This window comes from Phalaenopsis equestris, unplaced genomic scaffold (genome assembly GCF_001263595.1).
Source record: "Phalaenopsis equestris unplaced genomic scaffold, ASM126359v1 Scaffold000251, whole genome shotgun sequence".
Lineage (NCBI taxonomy): Eukaryota > Viridiplantae > Streptophyta > Magnoliopsida > Asparagales > Orchidaceae > Phalaenopsis > Phalaenopsis equestris.
This window is the reverse complement of record NW_018164693.1, coordinates 2144493-2156962: the sequence shown is the minus strand read 5'-3', so window position 1 is coordinate 2156962 and position 12470 is coordinate 2144493. Positions and strand designations below refer to the sequence as shown.

Genomic DNA, 12470 nt, shown 5'->3' with positions numbered 1-12470 from the left:
CTCCGAGCAACAACTAGCAAGTGTACGGTGATTCCTACGACTCCGGACAACAGCTAGGAACTTAGAGCAACACCTGTATGGCTTCCTATGAACCCAAACAGCAATGGGCAGCACCTATGCGACTTCCTATGAACCCAAACAAACAGTGGTGGGCAGCTAGATGGCTTCTTACGGACCAAAATAACGATGGGCAACACCTATATGGTTTCCTACGGAACTAACTGCGATGGTCAGCTCCTAGGTGGTTTCCTACGGACCCAAACAGTGGTGGTCAGCTCCTAAGCGGCTTCCTACGAACCCAAACAACGGTGGACAACACCTAGATGGCTTCATACTAACCCAAATAGCGGTTGACAACACCTAGATGGCTTCCTAGCGGTGGACAACACCTAGATGACTTCCTATGAACCCAAACAGGGGTGAACAACACATAGATGGCTTCCTACGAACCCAAACAGCAGTGGACAACACCTAGATGGTTCCCTGCGAACCCAAACAGTGGCTGGCAGCACCTAGGTGGTTTCCTACGAACCATTGGTGGGCAGCACCTAGATCGCTTCCTACGAACCCAAACAGTGATGGGCAGCACCTAAATGACTTCCTACGAGCCCAAACAGTGGCTTTAGAGTCTTGGACAACAGGCTACAACGTTCCTATACTCCAAACAACGGCTTTGGAGCCTTGGATAGCAGCCTACAACGCTTCTATAATCCAAACAGTGGCTTTGGAGCCTTGGACAGCAGCCCACAACGCTCCTATACTCCAAACAGCGACTTTGGACAGCACTTCTATACTCCAAACAACAACTTTAGAGCTTTGGACAGCACCCTACAGCGTCTGCTATACTCCAAACAACGGCTTTGGAGCTTTAGATAACAGCCTACAGCGTCCCTATACTCAAAACAACGGCTTTGGAGCCTTGGACAGCAGCCTACAGCGCTTCTACGATACCAGGCAGCGGCCAAGAGCACTGGGTAGTTGTCCTACAGCTTCTCGCAGCAAAGAACAACACTTTTACAGTGATTAACGACAACTATTAATCACCGAACAACACTTTCAAGCCCCCCCCCCCCCCCACAACCCATACTCCACATTTTCTTCCAAAACAACATGTAGACCAACCCCAAGAAGATACATTTAAACATTCCCCAAATAATGTGTAGTATGCAGCTAAAGAATTCATTTGTCACAGACGCAAGTATTCGAGTTCCAAGTGTGGGGCGTGTGTGTAAAAAAAATTGAGACTAAGGTGTTAGATATGCAAATTTGCAAACAAGACCATCAAAGAGCCATTTAATTCCTGAAGCGAACGATCATTTGGAGCAGTGGTTGTGTTTGGATGTTCAAGGCACAAAACTAACAAGGAGACATTTAATCTTGAAGCGAACGGTCATTTGGAGCTTAAGTGTGAGTTATAACACATGTGAATGTATCACAATTAAGAAAAGTTGTACTTATACGATTCAGAATTAAGGATCGTGCGTGTGAACTCACGAGAATAAAGAAATCTATACATGCGCAATTGGGGCTCAAGCATCAAGTGTCAAATATTTATGAATTAAAGAATCAGTATACTCAAATTTTCCAAAACCGAAGCACCAAAAATTTCCAACAACATGAAAGACTTCATATTTTCTTCAAAAGCAGAGCATTAAAATTTTTAGATTTTTTTGCAAATCCAAAGTCATGAAACATTCAAAGTTCTCAAACAAAAAGATAAGACTCGAGTCTCTTTGCTCATAAATCTTTTCAAAACAATAACTATATTCAGGGCCAAGACAATATTTTAATCTGAAAACCGCAAGAGGCAAACCAAATAGCATAACTTTAACAACTTAAGGCAAAAGAGGGGTGTGTAAGTTTAAATTTATCTCGCTTAACGGGGTCAGAAGCAAAAAGGAGAGGAGATGAGGTTTGTAGTCCATAGAGAGGAGCAGGAGGCGAACGTTTCCATTTGCAGAAGAGGGATGTAGTGTCGAGCAGCTGTTCGGCGTGAGGAGGAGCTAGTGATGTCGAATGGGGCGCTCGATCTCTGAGGGAGGTGAAGCAGGCGTACGCAGGAGAGCTGAGCGGCTTCGGTTCTTCCTGTCGAACGGGATCGAGCAGAGAAGCGAGATCGAGCAAAGGCTTCGCTCGGGAGAGTGAGGCGAGCGAGCTCGAGTAGGGGAGCGGACGTCTTCGGCGCGGAAGGAGTTGAGCTCTTCGGTTCGCTGGAAGGAAGAATCTTGTCCTGTCGAGCGAGGGAGCCGAGCAGGAGCTTCGTTCGAGAGAGCTGAGTGGAAGCGAGCGGGATAGAGGAGAGAGGGAGAGGGAGAGGCAAAGGAAGAAGACGAGCGGGCAGAGGGTCTTCGGTCAAGTGAGAGTAGGGAGCTGAGGCTCTCGTGCGCGAGAAAGAAATAGGCCAGCAGGAGGAGCCATTACTCGAAGCAATTGGCAGGGAAAAAATGGTTTTCAAATGCAGGGGAGGTTCAATTGGATAGCATTAACACCTGAACATTTTTAATTAAGACAAAATTTAAATAATTTGTTTAAATTTTGAAATTTGAATTTCAAATTCAGGTGAGCTGGTGCCTAGCCCGTGTTCAGCCCGAGTCCAGTCACGAGTCGAACCTGGGTTGAGCCTGGGCCCGCGCACCGCTAATTAAAAAACGTGCATTGAAATTCATGCTAAACGCTTGCGCGCGAAACCATAACAATATGAGTGTCATTCCTAGCTAAAATCAATGTCTCAGACGCATCTGTGTGGTCTGTTTCGTCATCAGGGGTCGTCCGGACGAGTTCGCCAACGGACAAGTCAACTAAAGTCAAAATCATGTGTGGTGCGATGCATGCGCAAAATGCGGTGTTTACGAGCGCTCGAGTCACAAATGGTCTCCTAGGGGCTGCTGCTATTAATGTATGAACTCGACTCAAGTCTCATGTGTCGGTTCTCATCAACTCAACGAAATGTCGAAGATTCGGGATCGCCCATACGAGACTCGAATGAGTGAAGAGGTGGCTCAAATTTTTTAATTGGTGTGGGTCCGATACTAGTCCTCTAAAAGAGCCAAACAAAGAAAACCTAAGACTAGACCCTAGGCTCTAAGGAGAGAAGTAAAGACCTCACCCAAAAATGAGGTTAACAGCGGTGTCATAGGGAGGGAAATAATGTGACTCCCTTTGAAGGGAATTACACAAGGGTTCGCTCGTTGGTCATTCACATGATATGTGAGTGTCAGGAATAAGTATTTGAGAACACCAATCCAAATGCAAAGACTCCAAACAAGCATGTCATGGGCATGCAAGGTGCTAAGTGGCATAAGGATGCCACAAAACGGATATAGAGTAACGCACTGTAGGGAGGCACGAGTACTCATCAAGAGCATATGAGGGGAAATGCTCATGGGTGCACGATAGCGTGCAAGTGTGGATGTGCTTATGCAGATAATGTGAAGAAGCATGCAATGAATACAACATGCTAAATACAAAAGATCGATTGATCAATCGGGTCGGTGGTGGGCCGATCGACTATGTTAGACAGTGGTTGATACACCGATCGAGCCGATGGTGGTGCAGATCGATCATGTAGAACGAAAGTCGATTGAACTGGATCGCAGTCGATCGATGAAGGGTAGTCGATCAATATGATCGGGCCGGAAGCAGCCGATCGATCGAGTAGACCGGAGAGTCAATCGAGCCTCAGTGTGCGATCGATCAATACGATCGGGCTGGTCGAAAGCAGATCGATCGAATAGACCGAAGACGGTCGATCGGGTTGGGGTGTGTGACCAATCAACGAAGAATAATCGATCGATGTGATTGGGCCGGTGGGTGGCTTATCGATTGAATGGCCCGATAATAGTCGATCGGGTTGGTGTGTGGCTGATTGACGAAAGGTGATCGATCGATACGGTTAGGCTGGTGGCGACCGATCGATTGAGTAGAATGACGATAATCGATCCAAGCATAATTCGTCATTGAATCTAATCGAATCTTATATTGCATGTGTTTCACATTTTTATTTTATGCACCGCATAAAGGATGGTCTATCGATGTGATCGGGCCGGCAACTGCCAATCGATCGAACCGAAGGATGCGAGCGATCAAATACACATGCAAAAATGAATGATTTTGTTGCAATTTTGAAAATAACCTATGCGGTGCATAAAATAAAAATGTGAAACACATGCAATATAAGATTCGATTAGATTCAATGACGAATTATGCTTGCCTTGGCGAACTCACGAGTAAACCTAAGGGGTAATCTACAAAACGAGGTGGGCGTCGCACAAAGAGACAAGCGCCAGCCTCAATTTGCCCAGTACGAAGAAATTTTGTGGGGAAAATCATTGCGGCGTAGAGAATGTCAAATTCGTGGGACTTTCCATTCTCTACGCCCAAACGACAGATTTTGCTTCCCTCCGTCATGGCGACGAAATCACCGACGCAAACACAGAGTTACAATGACCCCAAGCATTGGGAATTTGAGCTAAAAAAGAAAAGGGTAGGTTTTTTGCATGGATTCGCGGGGGAAACACAAACGCTCCTAATCCTTAGAGGGTTTCCTCTAATAAATCAAAATCCTAAACTAACTTTCTTACATCTAAACCAAATCGTCTATAGGAATGAAAATCGCAAGGGATTAAGGAATTTCATCTTCGTGACAGTTGATCGAAGCGTTTCTTCTCGTAAGAGGAAGCTCTCCTCGTCGGAGAGAGTGACGACGATGCCGCCAGATTTTTCCTTGATGAATGGATTCCTTCCTCCCAAGTGGTGAGGAAGCTCACTTCATTGGAGAGAATGAGGAATTTGCTGGAGTTTACCTTCCCCAAAGCAATGAAGAAGCTTTCCTCGTCGACCTATCAAAAGGTCTCCGAGAAACGACCAGAAAAATGGAAGAACAGCTTGCCTTGGCTTCTCTTTGAGAAAGAAGATCAATTTCTTAAGAGATCTCCCTAGAAGCTCCTTCAAACCTCCCCTTGCTCCAACTCCCCTCCTTAGCAAATGGCAGCCGATCAGCTCAAATGAGCCTTTCCCCATGGGTTATTCAGCTATAGAGGTCCAAGGATGCTTTCCCAATTTGGAATGACCCCAAAATATCTCCGACACCTTATTTGGGTGAAAAACCAAACAAAAGGAGATGGATTGGAGGGAATCCGGGGACTGGAGGGTCAAAATTTGCAAGCCAGTCCCGACTGGCCATGCTTGGGCATGGTCACACCACTGTTCAAAGCGTGGCAGATGGAGGCCGGGCGTGACCATGCCTGAGGCCCAACAAAATTACGTCGGGCGCTCTGTCTAGGATGTGTGGCCTCACCACTTGCTGGCGTGGTCACGCCGGTTGACAAAATTGGGCGCCTGCTAAAATTTAGGCACGCTTATATTGGGTCATAAATATGTCGTAGCCTCTTTTTGGCCGGCATGGTCATGCCTGCTTCGGGTGTGGTCGCGTCGGCTACAACACATTTGGGTTGTTTGGGGTGGTTTTGGGTTGGCCACATCCGGTTTAGGCATAGCCACACCACTAACTAGGCGTGGTCATGCTGGGTGCTAGAAAAATTAGGTTTCTGAAGAAGCTTGCCAGAGGGTTTTGTGCCTTGTGGGGCCTCAAAAGGATTGAATTTGAGCAGATAATGATCCTTGGACCTCAGTAGGGATCGTAAACGCGTCTCAACAGAGTTTGAGAGGCTAAACCGTCGTAACCGTAACTATGGCATTTGAAACATTCCCTGATTGGTATAGTGTTGGAGGCGCTACCTTTCTCCTGCTTCTTGCTCTGATTCAGATTGTTATTCCCGTGTCCGACCTGGCAAGTCCCTTCCGAGGTGCCCTTGTCGGTTGTGGTGCTGTAGGCGGTTGCTTGCCTGAAGGTTGTTGCCTAAGGGATGGCTATTGCATGCTTTGCTTCTGTTCTCTTTCCACCTTCCATGCAAATGTTTGGACATCCCATAGCGTCCACTATCGCTGCAAATGTATCACATTACTGATGGCGGGTTTCAGACCCACGAGATGTCTATCTATCATATGTTTTTCTGGCTTCGTCATATTGCATTTAAGTTGCAAGTGGTCAAGTTGGAGCGTAAACTCCTCAGCTGTAAGATTTCTATGTTGCAAGTTGTGTAGTTTCAAAAACATATCTTAGCGATAGTGGGGTGGGAATTACTTTTTCTGCATTGCCTTCTTCACCTTCTCTTTCACCTTCCCCCACCTAGTAATCTTCTCATTGTCTTCTCTTTTCCTCTACATTTGTAGATTTTCACACCATAAGAAGACATTTTCTTTGGTTTAATGGTAGCTAGCTTGAATCGTTTGTCCTCTGACACATCTTTATAATCGAAAATCCGCAACTGATTGCAGCCAATCGATAAACTCATCAGGATCCAACCTCTTTCAAATTCTGGCAGGTCCATCGTGATGTCAAAGTCTCGCTGACCTCCATAAGGGACCTCTTCTCTCAGCCTCCATTGATATTGAATATCAAAACGATGTGGTTGATATTCGTCGTCACTGTGATCTTCCCTGTGGAACGGATTCATCTCCTCGTCCCTATCTTCTCTTTGACTTTCTCGATCACGGTCGAAGGTAACATCCTCTTGGTTCCCGTCATTCAACTCTGCAAATCTCCATTGTAGAAGACAAATTTCTCGTTGAATCTCTTCCCGGATCAAGTCCGGCGTACCTCTTCGCGGTAGCCTGACTAGGGTTGGAAATCATAAGGAAAAATTCGGTGGAGGTGGCTTGGGTAGGGGAAAATGCTAAGAAACTCTAGGACTAGACTAGCTCTGATATCAAATGATGCCAGAACTAGTAGGAAAAAGACTGAAACACAAAAGCAATCTTTCATTTTGGGGTGAACAGAAATAACAACACAAAATATAAAACAACACAAGTGAGCACTCTTACATGCATCTCAATGGGTGGTGGAGGTCGGCTAGAGGGATAGGGAGTGAAAGGAATATGCGGAATTGTATGGACAAGTGGGAAGGGTTGTAGGTGATCGGCAACGATAGTGTGGTGGTTGGGTGAAGCTGAAAGGAGTTAGGGAGACGGGACAACAGTAATAACCTGTAAGAAGAGGGAATGGCTAAGTGTCGGGGTGACAGGGAGAATTAGGCAGCTGAGGAGTAGGGAGAAGAAGGTATGAGGACGTAAAAAAGGGAAGATACAATCACCAACTCGGAGAGGAAACAACAGAAGCAATACCGCCTCCTCATATACAACCCACAAAGAGAAAAAAAACTCCACATAGAAATCTGAAAAACAAACACAAACACTACTGACTCCCACAAACACAAGGCCAGTAATTAATAGACTCCCAAGAAACTTCTACACAAAAGAAAAGAGAGAGAAGCTAAGAAGGATCAAGAAAAACCCTTCTGAAATTCCTAAAGGCGCTGCCCCCACTGGTTCACGAAGGATCACGGGGCATTGAGTGAGAATTGCGATCCTCAGTTCCCATGAGTCTTTGCGGGTCTTCTAGCCCGCGGAGTTTGAAGCGCCCCGTAGCGGGGGGCATTTAGCGCCCGTACTCAGATGTTGATTTCATCACCCATCTCAGTGTCGTAATCTTGCTCTTACAAGTGGTGTATTTGTACCTTTCTAAAGTACAGACGGCAAACTTATGACATTTAAATTGCTCCAATTCTCTCAACCGGACCAGATTCCTTGCTATTTTTAAAGCTAGACCGCATTTGCTATCTACTTTTCTTCCTCTAGTTCTCGTCGAGTCACATACTCTTACCTTCCTTCATCCTACAACACAAAAATACTTATTTCGATCCTTTTACACCATCTAGGCAACCAAGAATGGTGTCACACCACTTTGCTGCCGATTCATTTTGTTGGTAACATCACAAAAAGGCACCCAACAAGCCACCAAGGCAATAAACTTAGATATGTATAACCAGCATTTATAAATACAATGAAGCACCCAAAGAAACTTGACTGTAAAGGTAACTTAATCTAATACAGGACAATTTGTAGTCAGAAGTAGGAACTCACTTTATATGACTAACAAGCTGATATACTTTTCTGTGGAGGGGCATACAAAAGCTTTTCATTAAGCCTTCCAGATTCAATTTATGAAATTAAAATAAGAGATACCGACCCTATTACAGCCCTGGAACTCTAAAGCAATTCAAAAAACTTATTCTAAGCAATTCCAACAAATAGAAAGCTGTTAGAGAAAAATAATGATGAATAATACCAACGCAACATGAACTTGTAACAAGGCCAAGAAAAAAGTTATAAAAATACAACACCAACAACACAAACAAAGCCTTAATCCCACTACGTGGGGTCGGCTAAATGAATCCTTTTTCTCCATTGCGTCCTATTTAGTGTTATATTTTCATTTAGTTCTAGTAAATTAAGATCATTTTTTATACAATAAGCCCAAGTCTTCCTAGGTCTACCTCTGCCTTTCTTAACACAAGTCAAATCTAAAACATCTACCCTCCTAATCGGATCATCAGATGGTCGACGTTTAATGTGACCAAACCATCAAGACGACTTTCTCTAATTTTGTCTGTCACAGGAGCTACACCAACCCTATCATGCATATATTCATTCCGCATTTTGACTCTAAGTGTAAAGCCACTCATCCACCTAATCATTCTCATCTCGGCAACACTTAACTTATTATTATGCTTCTTTTTTAAAGTCCAACATTCAGCGCCATAGAACATTGCAGGTCTCACCACCGTCTTATAAAATTTTCCTTTCAGTCTTAGCGGTACTTTTCTATCACACAAAAAAAGTTATAACAATAAGTAAATTAAAATTCCAGCGTGCTTGGCCTCAACTGAAACAAGTTGGACAGAAAAATTGAATAACAATAGTTAAGCACAGTTGTATTAAGCATCAAATTGGCATCAAATGATTGATCTGTTTCATGAAATGGATAAAAATACAATTGCAATAGGAATGAAATGTCTCTTAAAGAAAAGTCCTTCAGAATTTTGAGTAATCAGAAATATTTGGATACATACACAACCACAAAATATAGACTGTTAAAGCTTTGTTTTACCGTTTGTTTAAGTGAATTCTGAAATCTACACCATGAAACATCTGACAACTGTGATTGCACATATTGCTGTAATGTAGTTACAAAGTGATAGATTTGTTGCCTGCAATAAGAACAGCAAATATTATAAGTTACTTCAAATAACAATTCACATATCATAACGAAGGGGCTGATGAGAAAACAGAAACAAAAGCATTCCAAGTCTGAATCAGATCATGGAACTTTAGCTCGCCTAAATTTGGCTACAAAAAAGGGACTAATAATATCATTATCATCAGCATGCCGATGGCTATCATTAGTTCATATATAATTGTTTTTTCTTTACCATGAACTCTCCCCTCTAAAAAACTGAAAGCAAATCACATCATCATTGTCAATAGCCTTGCCCCAATATTTAAAATTAAAATGAGAGAATAGTAGAAAATAAGATTTTTTCATTCCATGAACTTTTTTATTACTTTTTAAAATAAATTTATTTTCCATGAAAAACTTCTGAAATCACCTATTCGACCAAGATGTCTTCTCATTTGCATATGATTTATTTCTAGAATCTCCTACAATTTATATGACAATCTTCTGATTAAAAGTTTGCATACACTAATAGAAATTATGTAAAGATTTAGTAGAAAATAAACCAACGTACTAATCCTTCCCACATACTTATTTCATGCATCATTATAATTGTAGGTGTTATTCACAAAAGTATATCAACATTCAAATAGCTCTTAGAAATCCTATGTAGCGATGTTTGCTCAATAAAAAATGCATCTGATTAATCATTTTTTGCTTCATTAATTATTTGCATTTAAGAACTTTGATATCTATTAAATTAGATTAGGAATTATTTTTCAACATTATTTAGGACATTTAAATTTTAATGCAATTTTAGTTTTTATTTGGACTCCTTTGTTTAGAAGTCGTAACTCCCTCTACATAAGGAGATCGTGACTAGAGCTTTTATGAGAGCAAAGTGTCATAATAGTCTCTTGACTATTAAAGTGTCAAATTGATCCCCGACTTATTAAATTGGAGCTTTAACAGTCCTTCATATGAACTATTTTAACCCCATTTTAAATTGTATGAGACCAATTTGACACTTCTATAAACTTCAGGACTAAAATGTCCCCATGAAAAATCAAATGAAATTTGATTTCTTATGCCTCACTACCAACTCCTTTTTCTCTGGTCTCCTCTTCCTCTTAATCTTGACACATTATCTCACCGTCCCTTTAAAATTTTCTCAACAATTGTTCGCCTGTTCCTTTTTATTTTTTCATCATTTCCTTTCTATATCCACCGCCAAATTTCTTGAAGTAGCATTTAATCTAGACCTCATTCCTCCTTGATCACATCCTCCCATCCACTTGTGAGCACCAATAGATTCATTCTTGCCATTATGAAAAAACACACAATCGTGACTAACTTCATCTCTATGCTCATGTCAATCTTGCCCATTCATTTTACTCTCCTATGTCATTCCTTACGTTTTGACTACAATTATGTTCAAAGGCGATCATTTTCATGGCCAACCACACTCCCACCACGTCCTACAAAGCTTGCTCTCATGCGACTTGCATCCATCATGCTCCATACAAAACCACATGTGTGTCATTTTCTCACAAAACGTCATCCCACCAGTGTGCTCTGTCGACCGATAAAATTCATCATTTTAAAAATATATAAAATGTAGTTTTGATTTAATATATATATATATATATATATATATATATATATATATTGATTTTTTAAAATGATATTTTAATTTTTGAAAAATGAGACTAGATGAATCTCATTCAATTAATAGTTTAAGTAAATGAGCACAACACCGCAAGTAACACACCTATCCTAAGAAATAGATACATTATTTGGTGGCGAGACTCGATTAAATAAACTAATGAATTCATGACATTCGTTTTGGTCTGCGTACCTTTTATTTTGACCGAAAAGTTCTCCTACCTAATATTAAAAATTAGATAAGGTTTATATTATTTGAATTCTTAAAATTCTCTATAGAGGCAAACCCCTATAGTTAATTAACTCTCAAATGACTGAAGTCACTTAAGAGAACTCTCGATGATGATCAGAGATATTTATCTTCATGAATTCAAAGTTTAGGGTTTCCAAAGTTGGACAAAGAAAAGTCAAGTGAGAAAAGGACCAAATGAGAACATTTATTTCTGGAGTAAAAAGAAAGAGAAGTATGAGATGTCACAGATCCTAAGAATAGCTTCCCAAACTATCCTATCATTTGGCTTAAATTTGGAGAAGATGTTATTTAATTTTTTATCATGTCAGCTTTATTATTTAGGGCTTATATTTGCGTGACACAATCATACAAATGACCTCGAAGATAAGAGAATTTACGTCGTATGGATGAAGACCTCGGAGCCTAAAGCGAGTTAAGGTTTAGATTACACAACATGATTGTGCAAATGCATAAAAGATAAGGTGAGGATTTATGTTGCGCTAAACAAACCACCTCGAAGTCCTGTGGCTAGTTATTTAAACTACGGAAATATTTAGCTGATGTAGATTTGTTTTGTTGTTGTAGATCGTCATCCTCCGTCTGTTGCGGCTTCATTGTGCTGCCCACAAAGATTTGCTCCATGCTCCATGTCGTAGCAGTTTCAAGTTTAGGGTTTTATATCTTATGTTTCTTTTAATTTCAATCATTATTAATCCAATTAATTAAAGGGTATGTGTTTAGATTTTATAATGATCCACCCTAGGTAAGCCGACTATTGTTCTCTATCATTAAGGTTTTGCAATTAATTTAAAGAATGTATAAACAAGATATGCTATAAAGAAGTGTAGTAAAAGAAAACAATGTGAAGAGCAGAAAAAAATAGTAAAATGTGCAGTAAAGAAAAACATTGAAAGACGTATTAAAAAAAAAATAGTAGTGAAGAAAAGACGGTAAAATGTATAGTAAAAAAGAGGAATAAAAGATGCAATAGAAACGGTAAAATGCTGTAAATATAAAATAAACATGTGTATCTGACGGGTTTGCTGCTCCTAAAAATGGGATTAGTGTCGCAGGTAAAAGTAAACAAGTATTGCAGAAAATTCAGCTAGCAAGGCAAAAATGCGTGTATATGTAAGAGTTTAATGACAAAGCATGTCCCGGAAAACTCGAAGAAAATCGCAAGTGACTCACAAAGTAAACTCGAAAACAATCGGAAGAAAATACAGGGAAACCCCGAAGAAAATAACAAGTGAACTATAAAAAACCGAAGTAGAATATAAGAATTCAGGTTTGGGTCGGCTCAAATTTTAGCATTCCTGAGGGACTCCAAAGGCAACAATCGGTCATCCACGTGTATAAATGTCGGCGTTTAAAAGGGGGGGAGTTACGTTTGGGGGTCGCCCGTAAGAAGCTGTCGGTCGCCGGAATCGAAATCCCGTCACCCGCTTCGGAAGGACTTTTTAATTTACGTATATATATATATATAATTTTAGAAAAATA

At 41.1% G+C, this 12470-nt stretch overlaps 1 protein-coding gene across 2 annotated transcripts in view; it reads right to left on the bottom strand.

Moving 5' to 3' along the window:
- Positions 1 to 12470, bottom strand: part of LOC110024312 — a 105595-nt gene that overhangs the window by 19811 nt on the left and 73314 nt on the right. For both annotated transcript variants that reach the window (XM_020724202.1, XM_020724203.1), the window contains exon 11: positions 9008 to 9107. In XM_020724202.1, coding sequence (XP_020579861.1) covers positions 9008 to 9107 — 100 coding nt within the window. The remainder of the gene's footprint in view (positions 1 to 9007; positions 9108 to 12470) is intronic.